The following is an 18,290-nucleotide window of genomic DNA, read 5'->3' on the forward strand; positions in this document are numbered from 1 at the left end:
TCATAGAATCTATTTCTTTTAATTTGTTCTTCTACAGCGAGCTGTTTGAACTTGAATTTCTTGCCTTGGAATGATGGAACAGCTGTGTATCTTGAGCACAGTAAATCTAAGCTTGTATTTATGTCATTCTTTGACAATTTGATTATTTCACTTTCTTGACAGGCATTAATATCATTCAGTTCTGTAGCATAATTCCCATGTTCTTTTGAATATGGGCTGCAGGAACTTTAGTTATATCTACAGAGTGTATTCAACCACAGTCTAAATCCAGGTTGTTGGGCTTCTTTTTAAGAAAAGATGTTTTCAGAGTGTCAAATAAAAAACTAGTGTTTAAGTTTTTGTCATATTTTGATTCTTCTCCAATGCATGCCAACTCCATATCAACAGGCAACGTTGTATTAGTTGCCTCCTTTAATGTGCTACTAATATGAGACTTCTGACAAGTGGTGTCTTTATTAAATTGAGCAAGATTATTAGAGGTAACAGCATCTTCATCTTTTGAGTTTTGTTCATCCTGTGAAACAGTTACAGTATCACTACAATAGCTCTCGTGAGATTCATACATCTCAAATATTTCTTCATTTCCATACTGATTCTCCAGCTTTGCAAAGGCATGCTGCGATACAGTGCAAATTGCATGGCTTAATGCTGTCATTGGGTTAGCTGTAGCTGGGAGAGTTGTTTCTTGCCTAAAATATTTAGGTGCGAAAAAGTGGCATAATTGTTATTGTTATTTAAGCTGAATTCTTTGTGGTTCTTTTGCACTGTTACATCGTCAATGTTAGTAACCTGTACAACTTCTGAACCATCAGTTTCATCTGTTTTTTTCTCTTGCTCTTTCCCAGCAGCATAAACAATCACATTACCACTTTCATTAGAATCCTTCCCACTTTCCTCCATATTCTGTGATCCTCCTGTTTTATTCCACTTATCTTGCACATTCCCAGCTTCCTCCTCTTTTCCCTTATGGCCTGCTTCATTTTTCTTTGCTTTAGTGGTATTCGTAGCTTCTTTTTCAGACAGAGCACTGAAGGATGAGTGTTGATTTTGTTGTGCATTTGCAGTGTTATTTTTATTTTGTTTGCTCACAGCATTTTCTTTCTGAGGATCCATTTTATTGCCCAGAGGTTTATATGTATTTAAATTAGAACCTTCTTGAGCAAAACCTTCAGGGGGCCACTTTGGCTTATTTACTTTAGCCACTTCTTCAATAGAAAATATTTTCTTAGGTGTTACCTCATCTGTTGAAGGAGGCCATGTCAGCTTTAGTTTACCTCTTTCTGTGTTTTTTTTTACATTACTGTCCAAAATATCAGGTAGGGAACCATCAGTACGTGAGTACAAGTCTTGGTCAATGTCTGTAATTGGTTTAGGATCAACAGGTACACTGCTAATGGGATTTGTTTCTTCAGCATGAGTATTGCCAGCTGAGCTACATCGGTCTTTAGAATTCCATAATTCTTTATGCTGCTTGTGTCCAAAGCCTTCATCATAATTTCCTTTTGACTTGAAAAGTTGCTTAAAATGGGGTTTACAGTATATTTTTCCATGTAGAGATGCATAATTTCCCAAGCTGCCAAATGGAAGGAAATTTGTTTTACACTTTTACATATCATAAATCTACTGTGAATTTTAAACTTTACTTGGTATTTCAAGTACCTCTACATGACTGAATATATAAAGTAAAAGAAGAGCAAAAAGAGAGCAAATTCAATGTACTGGCCAATTCTGACCACCCTGTACCCCAAAACAAAAGTATCTAAAACTAATGCAAATTCCCATACAATTTCAAAGTCAAAATGATGGAGAAGAGTCATGCTTTGTGATTTTAGAAAGAACATAAATCTATTCAGTTGTTGCATAGCATAAGCTTCAAATAGCAAAATTTCACAGCACTTTGGGGTTGCTGGGACCTTTTTCTTCATCCTATTAAAGACTGAATTCTCTATTTTTCTACAAAATAGGTGAAGAAAATACAGTGCCAATTTTCTGTAACCTTTGTGCAATTTATAGAAATTTTTGTTTAATTATATTTTGATTCTGCTCCTAAATGAAGTAGAGGAAATATATGTAGCTAATCTCCAAAGTGTTAAACTCAGAACTGTTAGCCTAAGCAGTCTGTTAGCCTATTTAACTGTTAGATAACCAGTGCATTTCGTATAAACTTTACAAGAGTGGTTTGCTAATGCAGAGAATCATCATCGTTCATTTTATGGGTTAAAAAAAGTAAGAGGAAATTTGGTCTGGGTTGAAATGCTTAAAATTCCACCCAAGTTTCTGTGTCTACTGCTTCTGGTTTGTGACCTGTCCTGAAGGTCTGGAGCAGTCAGTAGGAAACAATATGCAGAAGAATTTGGAAGGTAGTGGGATGAAGCAGTTCTTTAGAGAATTTAAAGGCCTTTGGCTAATAATGGTTCAGGTGTTAGTAGCAGAGAAGAAAGGGGGGAACCCAGGTTTCCTCCCTGCCAACCCAACATCCTACAGGCTGAATAGCCTAGTTAGAAATAATTTCACTGGCTGCATTTATATTCATATGCAGAGTTCTATGAGCGAGCACGCAGTTAATTCTTACCTTAATTGACTGCCACAGTGGTGACATCGGAAACATGATTTATGAAAATTCTGCTTGTCAGCAACTAGGCACTCCATTGGGTAAACTCTCTGTTGACAGAGTCTGCACGTTTCATTTTCCTGAATCTGCAGTTTCTAGAACCACATATTAAAAAAGCATAAATTAATTTAAGTCACATATTATAATTTATTTTTAACCGTATAATTTGGTATGTTGTGTTAAAACTGTAGTTTTCTTTATGCATTAACTGGTATCTCAGCTGTCAATTTTAGGGCTTCATTTTTTATTCAACTAACAATAATTCTTTGAAAGTGGAAATGCTACTCAACTTTCCCTTTTCAGAAATCCATACATTTGAAAAGACTATTCACTTCACTACACCAGGTACAGTATTTCCATTTATTTTTAATAACTATTTACTTTGTGAAATGAGATAGGATGATAAAAGGTTTACTCATATAAGTGGAATTGAGTATAATGTATGTATAATCTTTGAATCAACAACGTGATTTAGAGATCAATAAACAGGGAAAATGTTTGAAATTCTGATGAGGAAGTTTTGCTTGATCATGCCAAAAACACATGAGGGAGTTCTTCTATGGTAATCTGCAGACTGTACACCCCTGTGGCCCAGATATGCTATGGACGTAGTTATTTGTGACTTCTATAGTTTTCATTATCAGAGCTGATACTTTCTTCAGTTAATTTTTAAGGCTGAGTTAGCTACAATCATATTAGCCAACTCAATCAAATCCTTTCTTTTATGAAGTATAATTAATTATAAAAGAAATTAGTTCTTTGTAAAGTAGAAAGCATGAATAGAAGTTTTATTTCATACCAGGAAGGGACAGAAAGAAATAATGGATAATCTGTTGGGCTTGCAAAAATGCATGTGGCTTTTCTGTCTCAATTCCCATATTGCTGTGAGAACTGCATTAGCAGACAAATACAAATAGGGTGTACCAAATAATTGCTTGTATAAATATATCTTCATTAACAATAATAATGGCCCTTGACATCAGCAGAAAATTTGGCCCCTTTCAGAATTCTGTCTGGTTTTGGTTTGCCTGCTGGTATTGATTTTATAGCAATTCACAAATCGGGACAGAAAGTTATGTAGATTTTGTAAGTACAACTTTAGTTGCAAAATATCTCTCATGCCATAATGGAGCTGTGAAAAATGCTGAAAGTTAAATATTTTCAAAATAATGTGGAATTTGCAATAAGAATAAACCACCAGTAAAAACAAACAAAAAAATTCCCAAAGAATTGTTAGTCATAAAATAGAAAGCCTCAAATGTAGCTCAGCTTTCTGAGGGACAGTGAGTGGCTACACTCCTTAGTGATGTGAAACCTGGACTCTGATGGTAGATAGGTTTGCCCTTAATTCAGACTAAGACTGTGTCAACTGGTAAAAGTGCTCAGCAGGAAATAGCAGGCAAATTTTTACATTAATTTGGAAACTCTTGCAGTAATTTTTCTCAAACAGGAAACCCACTGAAATGTAGTTTACTTTGTCTTAAGTCACATCTTGTGTTTTAAGAAACTGAAAACAGATGTGCACAAAACATGACCATTATTTTATCTCTCGAGCTATTTTATACAGGCAATGTTTTACTTCAGTTAAGAGGATGTTGTGTTGATTTTAAGCATGACAAGTCAGGTGCATTCTGTGCACATTTCCTAGCATGTTATTATTTCTCAAATACAACAGTAATGCTATTTTAATACCTATTTTTAATATATTTTTGTTTTTATTTTCTCTATATAATTCTTCAGGATAGCTCTTGTAGCATTAATCCTCATAATGGTGGAAGAGGTAGCAGCTAGAAGCTTTCACAGCAGTTCCTGCATCTTCCTGCAGTTCCATTAAGCTGCTCAGCCTTCTTGTCTTTATGGAGATCTATGTGAATTCCTACATCGTATTTTTGTACTACCTGAGAATCATTGCCATCAAATTAAGAATCAGCAACCGTGCTTTGCTGTGATGTTACAGGGGCTGCTGCTTCTTGCATGGGATCTTGATCTTGCTTTGATTTTTGTGATGAAGTTTCAGCTGTACTTAATTTGTCTGAATTCTCTGCGTGCCAAGGCTGTGTTTCAATTAACTGTTTGTCTTGTGCCCATCACTGCTCATGTTTTCATCTACTGAGATTCCATGTACCACTTTAAAGATAAACAGATAAAAAGGTTGGTCACAAGTAAAGGCTGCGTTTTAAATGTGTGGTCTACTACTCTGACATGCCCCTTTTAACTGTCTTCTCTGTGGACAGCTTCATTCTCCAGTTTTTGACTGAAGTTTTCTTTGGTAACAGACAGTGACTGAGGTTCAAAATATTTTATGCATCTCTTCACGCTTCCTTTAAGCTATTTCAGCTCAGACCTCAGCTGCAGCAAGTTAAGGACATCCAGTGGATTAAGCTGCCCAAGTTTATCTAGGTTCTGTGCTTCCAGCACATGCCTCAGACTCTTTACAGCACCACTAGGAACTTCTTGGATAAGAGTTTCATCTGCTATTCCTCATCATGACAGTTCTTATTCATAGGGTCCAGTGGCTGCATTTCAAACATCCAAGTGACTGCATGAACACCTTCTCTAATTAATGCAAAAGTGTTGTCCATACCTCCTGCACAGCCGGGAGCATGTACATGCAGTGCAAGAAGCTGGCTACGTATTTAATATTTCTGCCTGCAATAGTTTTCTGGTCTGCAATGCTTCTAGCTCTGTCTGGGTCTGGAGGGTTGTCTTTTAACAGCTGGTTCTCAAAGACCCATCTTATAGAGAGGATATCTGCTCTCCAGATTTCACACCACTCTAAGCATTTTTTTCTGGTCTTGTGAACATCTGAATAATGAAGGCAAAGTTATATATAGCCTGCTGCACATCTGACATCACACTCTGTGTTTCAGATTCACCAGATAAAATATTAGAAATCTTAGATAATGTTTCTCTAAGTGTTTTCTCACTTGTACATTTGTATAAACATCTTAGCTCATATAAATTGCTTTGCTTTGGATACAGATCTATGGAGACCCCATGTTTCATTGGAAAGATGGATGATTCAGTGGACTGAGAAGTTACGTCATTTCCAGTGGAGCTTTTGTAATGGAAAATTTTCTGTGCTTCCATATTCATGTGATCTGGAGCAAATCTTTGCAGAAGTAGCAGTTCTGTCCTTTCTTTACCTTAGTACTGAAGTTTCTTGTAGCCCACTTGCTGAAGTAGTAGCAGTAGGTGGGTGATGAACTAACTGTTGAAGGCAATGTAATTTCCTGGTACATATTTTCCATCTTTCGTGAACAAAAAGGGTTGTGGTTTTTTTTAAAGTATAGTTACATATAAATTTATTTATTTATTTATTTTTATTCTTGTCGAAAGCTAGTTCTGCGAGCATCGAAGCAATAGTCTTATAGTAAAATCTGGAAAGACACAATGCATCAGCTAATGCTCAGAATGCTTAAAACAGACCTTTTGAAATAAAAGCTGCACTATTTGCACAGTGAAAAGAAATGTGAAATTCTTACAAAATGGAAAATGATGATTGAACACTTTCAGTCATCAAAATGAACAAATGAAGACTTTGCATAATAAGCATAATGTAAAGTTATGTGTGGCTTATGCTCATTTTCATTTCTTCTGAAAGTGACATTTTCTATGCTTCTTGGAATCTGTGGTGACAGAAATTATACATATTACAGATTCAAAACAAGGAAGTAAGAGACTGTATTGAGCAGAGGAGGACAGGAATGCAGAAGTTTTTATAAAGGTCTACTTATTTTGTCTGTCACATGCTGTGAGTACTTGAGCTTTCAACATATTTCATATTACATGCACTTGATTTCTAATGTCCATATATTCCCACCACTTTCATAGGTTACATTTTTAATCACAGTTAAAATAGAAATTCACACTGCTTGGCAGACCAATGTCTTAATTTCACCCCTTCTAATTTCCATAAAGAAAATTCCCTCTTATTAAAAACACAGACCTTTACTTCTTTTGCAGGTGTTGCAGTCTCTCTGTCAGAGTGAACAGCCATTTCCTGAGCTGTCCTTTCAATCTGCTGTTTCAAAATCTCTGTTACAGTCTTTGGGAGCTCTTTGTTCTGAGCTGCATTGATTACTGCAATGGGAAGAACAATAAAAAAGATCGTTTTTCATCCACCCTGCATTTTATGAAATTGACTTTATCAGTGAATTTTAAAACATTATTACATTAGAAAAATTACACGTAGCCTTGCAGAAGTGTGGAGAGTCACTTGATTGTGAACAGAAATCCATTGAGGAAGTGACAGAATAGTTGTTGAGGGACATGTTATCTATCACCTGCTGTTTTGCCATACCTGAGTGGAGTGACAGGGCTAAAGGTTGACTGGTCTATGGGAGAATATTATGTGAATTCTAATACCAGTACTAAACTGCAGGAGTAGCAGTTTCTTAACCCTGCAGTCATATTCTGCAGGGATATTCAGTTCCGTATAAATCAAACCTTTCTTATTTACAATTCTATATTTACATGGGCTAGTGTTTGCCTATGTTTTCAGACAATTCTTCAATTTCCCAGTTTTTTCAGGCAACTAAATGCATATGTTAAACCACCTCCTTATGCAAAAGCCATCTCTGTCCCAAATTCTAAACTAATTTCTTAAGTCCCATCGAAGGAAATGAATGTGCTTTGCAGAGAATTCGGAGCAATGTACATTTTCATGTTTGTGTGCTAAGAGCAGCACATGTGTGTGAGTAAAGACATTTGCCATTGGTCACTTGTGAGCCTTTATTCTCCTGCCACTGCTTACCTGTTTCATCAGTATTCTGACTGAATGTGGAAGCCATTTTTATCTCATGAGTAACTTCCCCGCGATGAGAAACCTGTACACAAAACCTTCACTTTACTACAGGGCTTAATGAAATATGTAAGAATTTTACATACTCAATATTTCAAATAAATGTATTTATAATGTTCCAATAAATAAAAAAGGGATGGAAACCTAATTAACAATAATAAATTAAAACCACTTAATAAAACACCTTTAAAAACTTACGCACTGAGTAATGAGGGAGGCTATCAGCAGAACATCCAGATGTGGCTGCACCAAGTGGTAAAGGTGGAAGAGGCAAAGCAGATATTTATCAGCATCAGTATAATTGTTCAATGAGATGATTATGAATTGATATAATTACCTCTTGTGTTTGAGAGGCTTCCATTTGACTTTCTTTGGAGGTTATTTCATTGCTCTCAGCTTCCCTGGTGCTCCTTGATATGGTATTTTGACTCCTACTTAACTTTTCCTAAAGACAAAAATAATTGCACATTAATAGCTAATAGTAAATTAGAATTTTATTTTCTTTTTTATGCTGTTTTTTTGCCTATGAAGGGTTTTCACAAATAAATTCTAATTTAAATGGTGTAACTAGAACAGGTATTTTACAGCAGAGGAAATTGATATTTGTTGCCATGAAATTTGGAACAGACGTTTTTATAAAACAGATCTCAATTTCTGTTACTGCAGCTAGACTTTAGCCAGCAGATACAGAAAGCTGCATGAATACTCACACTGTATCGTTAGTCTGGAAGGGGATGAAGGTGACTAGGAGTACTGCTTCCAGTTTTATGTGTTCTGCTATCAGCTTGTTACCTATCATCAGTCAGGAGGATTTGTAAAAGGAAGTGTAATAAGAGTTGCTGACTTCCCACATATGCTTTTATAGAGCTCTTCTGATGCAAAAATCTTGCTGAATTGCAGCTGTGAAAAATGTGACCCACAGGGTAACCAGAACATCCTATAAAATACTCAGGCTGGCATTGTATCTACAAGTCTGATAGCAGAAGTGTAATAAACAGAACATATTGTTGAGAGTTTAAAGCACTGTCCAAGATGTCTGTTTAAACTGATTTCTGAGGTTATCTTAAACTTAGTTCAACTCCAGACTCTGGCAGTGATTAATTTTCTTATTTAAATCCTGTCACAGGACTCGTGTTACATCACATTATCTGTGTTCATGTAGTACTTTGAAATTTAGTGAAGATTGATATTATCAAGATAGCAGTTGTGTGCTTCCTTTCTCTTGCACACTAGCATGCACACAGAGACATCTAACAAATAATTTCACTCATGTCAAATTTTCTTCCTTTGTGAAAGGGAAGCTTGCCTACTAGTTTCTACTGATAACAAGCTTTCAAATGAAAGCAACTTGTCCCTCTAGCAAGAGCTTCCCAAGTGTTTGATGTAATACGAGTGTGAAATTGTGTTTCTGAGATTGCTACTATACATCTAGTGCAACAGAGATCAGTAAGCTTCCTGCATCTCAAAATCCTGGCACCTCCTTGAAATTCAGCTAACTGTGGGGCAAGAAATTACCTCTCTCCTTTAGTCATTCCATGGCAAAGCATGTATTTGTGGGATTTATTCCACCTTCAAACTAAGTAATGCTTACACTGCTTGAATCTTCACTGATATTTCTGCTGAATCAATACAGGAGAGCATTCATTGCCTTACCAGTAATTTCTGCCACATAGTAGGCAGCAAAGGCTCTTAGGTTCTGTGGCAGGAAAAGAACATGAATCCCCTTTGCGGGCTTTAGGAATCTGTTCCACCTTGGTACTGCCAAACCATCTGTCTTATAGATAATATGCATTAAAATTATACCAACAAAAGGTAAAATAAATATTCTGATTCCTGGCCCAGTAAATGATTTAATACCAGGATCAAAATTAACCATATCTACTGCAAAGTTACAACTGTCAAAGTGAGGTGAGGCTTGAGGAGAGCAAGTCAGAACACAGTTTATACTCACAAGTTCTGTATGTGTAACAGTTGTGAGGGAGCTGCACAACAGGAGGAAATGTAAAGCTAACTCTACACCAAGTTGAAAAGAGGCAGTTCAAACAAAATGAATTGCAAATTTTTCCATCTCTGTTTAATGCCTATGTGTTGATTTATGTATAGTATACCTTTTTATTTTATATGGATATGCTTTTTAATATATTTATGCATACATATGTTTTTTTCATTTAAGAGATGATTTTCTATTCTAATGTACATGTTTTAGATATGTAAGTTAAGATGTCATTACTGTAAAAGCTCATTCATGAGACATGAAATATGTTCATAACAGTCATTATGTGTCCTTTGAATGGTGTGGAGTATTAAAAAGGAATATAATTAAGTTTAATGTAGTCAGGAAGCAAATCTAATATGAATGTCACTACTGCTTTATTGCTATAACTTTGGTACTGCTTATGAAGTAGTTGCCATATTGCAAAAGATTATAATTGTTTAATGCAACAGCCTAAACTTTATGGGCCAGATTTTGGCAATATAATTACACAGCTTTGCTCTGGGCATGCAGGGAGGAAGAGGATCTTGGAGGTTCTCATATTTTGTATGTCTGTCAATATGGCTAATTGAAATTCCAGTGACAGAGGGTAAAATGCTGATTGTTTATTTTTCCAAACAAGTGGCAAGCAGGAAGACCTGTAGTTTCATCTCTTCTCTGTAATGGCTGGCTGTTGGATATGGGATATCGTGCAGACAGAATTAATGTAGTCTACCCCATTAGAGTTTGTGGCATGTTTTGTAGACCCCACAGATTTTGGAGAATTATATGATGGTCTGCATGGGCTAAGGTTGCTCTAAATAAGCAGGATAAATCATGCCTCCAATGCGGGACTGTGGCTGAAGATCATGATCTAGATTTAAAACTAGTTAAGAGTTGTACTTGTGGGAACTTGGTCCCTCGTTTCTGTGGAATATACAATTCCTGCTGTACTGTGCATTACTAAGTCAAGCAAAGTCATTTAATCAAGTAAGGTTATTTAATCAACCAGCTCTGCATCCCAGTGTCAGAAGCAAACAGCTCCCTTCCAGCTATGCAAGGGAGGAGGACAGATAGACAACTCACAGATAGACAACTCACAAGTCACTTTTGGTGGCAGAAATGAAAAAAACAACTATAACAGTTGCTTTTCCCTTCACCCAACAATCCCCTTTAAAATACTTTTTGTTTATTCTATGTTGTCTCATAAGGGAGCTTCAGAAATCACCATCAGCTGGATGATTGTTGGCATGCTGCTAGCTCATGAATGGCTTCTTGCGGTCATTCTATTTTTATTTCAGACTTCTATTGCCATCCATTCTCTTCCATTTGTTTCAAGTTACCCTTTATGGGGACTGCTGTTCTCCCCATGAATATCTTTATGGTATATAATACAAAGGACTATAGTGTCCTGTTGCATATTTGGATAAGTCATCATTCCAACCTAAAATGATATTATTTAAAAAAGAAAGATGTAGATCTGGAATAAGTTCGTATACATTTTGTTAGAAGAGTACATTTATATGTAGGCATTTAGATTCTGGTACTGAAGAGAACTGTAATTGCTACATGCATTTTACATGTTAGAGGTTTACACATCAGTTTTAGCGCCTCTGCTCTGCAATAATTTAGATAGAATTCTCATTGCAAAATGTGCCCAGATTTGAATTTTCAGTAACTATTCTGTGTATTTTTGATCAACTGCTCTGACAACAAAAACATACTTTTACTAAAAAAATATATTTAAAAAAGCTTTGAGGGTTTTATATGCATATGTACATAAAACATTTATACAATTCTATATATGTATGTATTGTTTAAGGGGATCGTATGGCCCCAAAGCTTGTCCAAGAACAAGAAAGCCTTTTACTTGCACACATTTGAAACATACAGCTTTTAGTTGAACTGTACATTATGGTTGTCATATAAGCTCTGTGGGAAGTTGGCTAATGCAACTTAGAATTTACTGTTCTAAGTTGTCAGTATGTACAAGCTTGCAGTTCCCTTTGGGCAGCAATAGAAGTAAATTGTGATCTTAAAAATTCAGTTACATAATTTGTAATAATAGAATGACTGACCTGATGAATGGTTTACTCAGTGTGAATCTTTGTTTCTTCCTCAAAGCTATGCTTTTTTACCTATTTATGTTTTTAACATGGTATCATCTGTGCATCAGTACTGCGAGGTTCTTGCAGAAATTTCTCATAACCTCACTTATCTGCACTTCATCTCTAGCTCTATGTATATACTAAGGGTGTTTTGGACACTATATGGGAGGTTTTCATTAAAAGGTAAGGTTTTCACCATTCACTAACATTGTCCTGTTATTCAGTTTTGTGCTCTGCAATTGCTAGAAAACTGGCAGTTGCTACATTAACACTCTTACAAAGTTTGTCAGGAATGACCCTCAGTGGAGGAAAATGGCTTGTTTCAGACACTGGATAGTGAGACTGAGCAGCTAGCTAGCTGAAGTGGTGTAGAAAACCACTCCAGGCTGGCATTTGCAGAATAGCACTGAAGCTCATGACCTCTTCTCAGCTTGGTGGCCTACAATAAAAGGTGCTCGTGGTGCCAGTGGTCAAATTAATGACCAGGTCTCTAAACAAACCCTGGTTGAGTCTAAACAAACCCCAATGAAGACATGGCAAATTCTGTGACCAGTTTGCTGCTCACCATTCTGGAGGAGAGCTTAGTGCATCCTACTGGTAATATTACACCTTTAACAAGCAACAAACCTCCCTTACAAAGAAGAGGCCTATGAGTAACAGCTGCTGCTAGAGAAAAACAGAAAGCTGTTATTTGCATATACAATGCCAATATTTTGAATGAAAAGCTAGGCACTCCTTCTACAATAACAGAATATGTAGTAAAATGTTCAGCTGCTGTAAAACCAGCTGTTTAAAAAAATAATACTTCCTTATTTTAGCTGAGACTAATAGTTTGAATTTATCCAGATCTGGAGACCTGTCTTCAAACTACATGATTTCTCTGTTTTGCCCTGGGATTGATTCAGTGACCTTGAGTAATCTTTCAACTACCTAAGTGTATAATCCCATTTTCCATGAGAGTGCAGTTATGTCAGATAGAAATGGGATTTTATGATCTTGCAGTATGTTATTTAACCTAAATTTAAAGATTGTTCCATATAATCTGAATGATTTTATTTCCTGTGAATGTGACTCTTTCTGCTGATGATTTGCCTCCTCAAATAGCCACCTAGGACAAATACAGGGATAAGTATACTTAGAGGTCACATCTTGGTTGAAGAAATGGAACCATCATAATGGGTTGGTGGAGAAGTAGACATCACTGTTAGGAAAAGGAAAATGCATCTTATTTAATTCTGAGTAAGAGAAAAAGGCACATAATTTCTATACATGGTTCTACATTTCTTCAGCCAGATACATGGCAGCTAGGTTGGACCCTGTCACCAGAGATGTATGTGTATCACACTTCTTATTACCAAGCAGTATCCTCCAGTATGATTATGCCCAACTACGGGACATTTTTGTTTAGTAAAAAATGCTTTAATACTTCTGCAGCGAACTGTGTCTTCTACCCTACAAACTGGAGCTTTTCTTGTTGTCTGTGCAGATTGTTGATACTGGTATTAATGTAGAAGTAATGAGAGATGATGGGTAGACATGATACTCATTTAACATGAAAATGAACCTGTAGCAGAATGTTTGTGTGTCCTGTCCTATGAAGTTGAAGAGCAATATTGCTTAAATGGAGGGTAAAGTACTTTACTGTGCCATTACTGTTTTTCAGAGTGCACAGGACAGATTGTACAATGTGTTTTATTACAGAGGATTTCACACAGTCCAAAATCATTATCTCCTACAACAAGTTTTCATGGCACATGCTAACAAAGTAATACAATGTAAAGACCTTTTATCAAAAATAACACTTAGCTGCTGCTTTGTTCTACTTCTATGTAGCATCTGGGTGGTTCTGAGCAATTTTTGATCTTTTTAGGGGAGCTTATTAGATTTAATTCAATGGAAGCAGGAAACTCATTTTGAGAGAGAATGGCTTAACATCACATCAAGAGCAATAAATGCAAAATATCACCATGATACTTGAAAATGAATTACAGGCTTAGAGAGAAGGTTAAGTATAAAATACCGGTTTGGTAGTAATCTGATTTACTCATCTATTTGCTGTAAATCTTGTATTGCCTATATTGAGCATTCCTCCATAGAAAAAAATACACTATTCCCATAGTATATCTCAAAGACTAAATTCTATGATTATGAACATTAAGGAAATTGTCTTATTCATAATGAAGGCTCTTTAGTAAAGCAAAGAATCATATTTTTTTCCTCCAACTATCTAGCAGGGCATACCTCATTTGTCAGTATTAAAAATACTATTGTTACCTGTACAGATTTGTGCTGGTACAAAGCAAAGGTCTTTCGTGAAGAGGTCGTCCGCACTTTCTCGAATTGTTTCCTCACTGCTGCCAGGCCACCAGGCACAGTGCAGAACTTGGTTTTCTCTGAAGTCTAGAGTGATAAAATAAGTTTTCCATTTGCACAAAGAATGTACTTCTATGAGTTGATTTTTTTTTAAGTAGTTAAAAACGGTATGCTACGTAATGCTTTTAAATTTCATATGGAAAATTTGGAAACACTTGGTTGTGTCTCTAGCCTCTTATAGGCAACTTCCACTGACGTGAATCTGTTAACCCTACTTAACAGATTGACAGATAAAATAACATTAGCATTCAGAATAGACACAATAATAAGAGTTATTTTTCAGATGTTCTCAACAAAATAGGAATGGTAATACAGTAAACATTAACTATTGAATGATTGACTTTGACTCATCAGCCAAAAATTAGCACCTGCAAATTATGAAGTTCTTTTGGAATTTTGTGATCTGTTTAATTTGATATTTGTGATAATATTTGCGATCTATTAGCTGCTAAATGTTTTTGTGTCACATTGATCCTGCTGGTGTAACTGCGTTTTCATCTTGCCTAAAATAGTGTCTGAGGACTCAGTGGTTTCCTCTGAAGTTTTAGGGGTCAGCCATGTATTTTCAACTGTGTAGTACTCTGTCTTTGTAGGAATGACTCAGACAATCATAAATTCTGTTTTTCCATAGGTATTGTTGAAGAGCATGCAGAGAGTTTCAAGCAGGCCTTTGTGAGATGATTTTTCTTCACTAACAGTGCTGAAGGTCACAAGAGTGCTCTTATCGTCAGGCTCCCTGTTCTAGTTGTGTCCCTTATGCGTTACCTCTTAGATGGTACTAAAATTAAGCTTTCAGCATTCGAGCTTATTAATCAGTATGCAGAAAATAAACCACCCAATAGTTAGAAATAGTCTTGTAAGTAAGGTTACTAAGTAAAGTTAGGTTTACTGCTTATCCCTGATGACTAAGTAAGCAGATTATAAAAAAGATTTTTTTTTCCTGTGATGAAAATAGCACAGTTCTATGTGTGCATGGATATATGAATGTGAAAAGTAATTATTTTAGTAAATGAACATTTCAGGCACACCTTGCCAGCCCTTTGGAGAACTTTAGAAGGGTTAAATGCAGTTATGGGTCCTTCAAGGAAATGTAATAATTGCCTTTAATGGAGCAGATATATAGCTCCTTTCTCAAGCAACCATCCATTTCAGCAAGAAACTGGGAGGAGTTCTAGACTGCAAACGAAGTAGTTCCTGTGTTCCACAGTTAGGTTGGCTCAGGTTTCACACAGTTCTTTTCTATTTCTTCTCAGCCAGGTGAACTGAAGGAATCTACTCCAAATACATGCAGGCAATTAAGAAATAATGAAGTCAGCAGGCACGGATTGGGTGATTGGAAAACACCTGGACTCTGACTGGTTGTGACCGGTGGCTGTGTTCACCATGTAGCTTTGAGCTATATAAGAGCCCAGAAGGTCCCTTCAGGTGCTGCAGATCACTGCTCTCAAGTACCAAAGAGCAGGTAAGCTTGGGAATCCTATAGTGGATTTTTTTTTTTTTTTGTGTACTGATAAGGATGTCAGCTGATGAGAGCTGAGCTAAAGTCCTTCTTTTGCTGGTTATGCTCTCTGATTTACAGAAATTGCTCTGCCTTATCTTATAGTAAGAAAAGGTTGTTTTTTCCATATGCAGAAAATTTAGCATAAATAAAGACTATTGTCATTCTAACATTGTAGCAGGCCGCCATTTTCTGGTACAAGGGGATTGGTCTGTAACTTCTATGTTTTAAGATATGGTAAAAATACAACTTTTGTTCCTTAGTATTTCTGCAAAACTGAGGCAGATTTTCCTGACTGAGATCTGAAGGCCTGCTTTTCAGACATTTCTGACTGATAATCAAATGTGCAGTGGTCTTGCTCTATTTTGCTAGATTATAAATTCTGTTAGCCAAATACTTTATGTTCTACTTGGTATTAATATTAAATTTTGCTATAAAATACTTAATTCCTATTGACAGATACGTAGAGAGATGACTAAGACACATTAAAGATTATTTTTATAAATATTTTTTCAGATAATGCCAATTTTATGTTAATTTATTATAAAGCAATACTTTCTCATATGCCTTATCTCATACGCCTGCTATTTCAAAATGCAGCAATTTTGAATTCTTTAGTTTGAACAGCAAGAGGGCTAAACTTAATGTGCTTTTGAATATGGTTTTGTTATTTGGTTATATTTTTAGTAATGCAGAAACTGCTGGGTTTTGCTGTTATAAGCTGAAAGAATAACTGTGTTCATAATCTATCACAAGCCTATGGTCCTGGTCAATTCAGTTTATACAACAGTGGAATAAAAAGAACAGTTATTCCAAGGTATTAAAGGGAATTTTCCAAATGACCAAACATGTATATCATGAAAAATCTTGTTCAGTGGGGACAGAAACTGACACATCAATGCATGTGCTGAGCTGATTTGTTTGGTAATTTAGGTTTTAAATTTTGATCCCCAACAGCTTGTATAAAGAGTGCAGGGTATATCACTATGCAAAGCAAACACACTTAAGAAGATAAGGAATGATGATATCTTACATGAGCAAAGGAGTTGCTACCCCCTATCTCAAACACAGCAGCCTTGTACATAGCCATTCTTTCTTTCAAGGAGACAGTTTCCTGGACATCCAGCAGTGCGTTATCAGCCCTGGAAGCACTCTCCTTAAATAGTCCTCTTACACGTTTGTGAGAACCCACTGTAAATAGAAACAGACATAATATTTTTTTAAGGAAAGCGGTACATTCTTTCCAATTCTTCAAAGAAAGGCACTAGTAGAAAGGTGAAGTATTCTAAAATTTTTAGAAACTCTATCTTATTTTCAGTTTAGAACTTACTGAGTACAGGAAAACATAATGCAGTGAGGATTTTGAAACTGAGGCAAATTTCTTGAGGAAATAACAAAGTATAGTGTTACATTTGCATTATTTTATACTAAAAAAGACTGTAAGTTCTATAAATAACCTGTTATAACTGTATATATTATGTTCTAATTAGCTGTGTACATTTTAGTATTCATTTGCATAAAAGAGAATCCACAGAATTCAGTTGTTTGCTGATACTGCCTTAGAGTATGTTTTCATTAGTTTAGTACTACTAAAACTGTATTGAAAATTATCTAAATTACTACCTACTTTTTAACCTTATTTCAACTTAGGAATGTTATTGAATTATCTATTAGCATCTGCAATTCAGCCACAATGAATTTGGAGAAAACCCTTCAGAGTACTCCTGAAAGAGCAGCACTGAGTTACTAGCACTAGGAAGTTTTTTGTGCTGCTATCTACAGTCATATGACTGTATTTGAAGAATTCCATATACTCAGAAAAGTGCCTGAAATTTAGTATAAAGATATCCTGCCTTCTTGTTTCAAAGAAGAAAAGTATGTTTTGAGCATCCCTCCTCTTTGTGATAAGAGGCAGAAAAGATTTCATATAATCCCACAGGCTGGAAGTTCTTCTGCTGTGCATGCAAAATTGGATTGCATGACACTGGACTTCTGTAACCAGTACACTCCCTGTTTTGGGAGGAAAGAGAATTTTAGGACTTCAAGAAGGTATATTTTTAGTAAAGCCCCCAGAATATAATTTTTTAATCCTTGTGCTTGTGCTGCAGATATCAGAGCACCCTAATCTTCCCTAAGTTCATCTACATTTCTCCTTGTCCTTTTGTAATAGGCCAGAATAAATCTGTTGCAACCTGCATTGATATTTTGGGGTTTTGGTTTTTTGGTTTTTTTTTTTGTTTGTTTTGTTTTTTTTGATTGTGTTTTCTGAAATTACAGTAACAGTCTGTAGCTGAACAAAATTATCTTAAAAAACCCATCCTGTCCCCCCACAAGCATGATACATATGTTGGGATTTCTCAAAGTTGAGGAAATTACTGAGTTAAAGGAGATAAGGGGGAAGCAAGAAGCAGTGTAAACACATCCTCCTGTTCTATGTGTTTAATTCAAACCACTAGGTACCCAAACTAAAACCTTAAAATCCATTTACAAACAGGAAAGTCAGAGAGCAAACTTCAGATGTGTGTCTTTCTGCTAGCCATTGGCAGTTTACTTGTATTCTTATATATTTTGGCGCTGCTGACACCTTCTCTTCCTGAATGTGCCCTGTCACTTTGTTGAAGTGCATGACTTTTTTTGGCTGCCTTTTCTTTTTTCTTTTGAAATGACATATATATATATATTTACTTTTCATAAGTAATCTATTGTTTTTCATCTTTCTGATCATTCCCACACTTATTAGATTCAGCAAATCAACCTCCTTGCCATGATTTAGCTAGGAAATTAGTAGCTTCTCTTTGTATAGTGTGGCTATCTCATAATGTGCATATAAACCACCGAGGACATACTAGTGTGCTTACCTTTTCTACCATTCAGTACAAACTCACACCATTTACAGAAAGTAAAAAAATGTTCAAAATCCTCTC

The 18,290-nt window shown here is 35.9% G+C and overlaps 1 protein-coding gene across 1 annotated transcript in view; it reads right to left on the minus strand.

Moving 5' to 3' along the window:
* Positions 1-250: 250 nt before the first annotated feature.
* The window catches only part of XIRP2 (xin actin binding repeat containing 2), a 40,482-nt gene continuing 22,442 nt past the window's right edge, over positions 251-18,290 (minus strand). The window contains 9 exon segments of the mRNA XM_005155208.2: positions 251-696; positions 699-963; positions 1,090-1,573; positions 2,573-2,706; positions 6,561-6,694; positions 7,368-7,440; positions 7,753-7,860; positions 13,770-13,895; positions 16,400-16,557. Coding sequence (XP_005155265.2) covers positions 251-696; positions 699-963; positions 1,090-1,573; positions 2,573-2,706; positions 6,561-6,694; positions 7,368-7,440; positions 7,753-7,860; positions 13,770-13,895; positions 16,400-16,557 — 1,928 coding nt within the window.

The sequence above is a fragment of the Melopsittacus undulatus genome, chromosome 8 (assembly GCF_012275295.1).
Source record: "Melopsittacus undulatus isolate bMelUnd1 chromosome 8, bMelUnd1.mat.Z, whole genome shotgun sequence".
In the NCBI taxonomy this organism is placed as follows: Eukaryota; Metazoa; Chordata; class Aves; order Psittaciformes; family Psittaculidae; genus Melopsittacus; species Melopsittacus undulatus.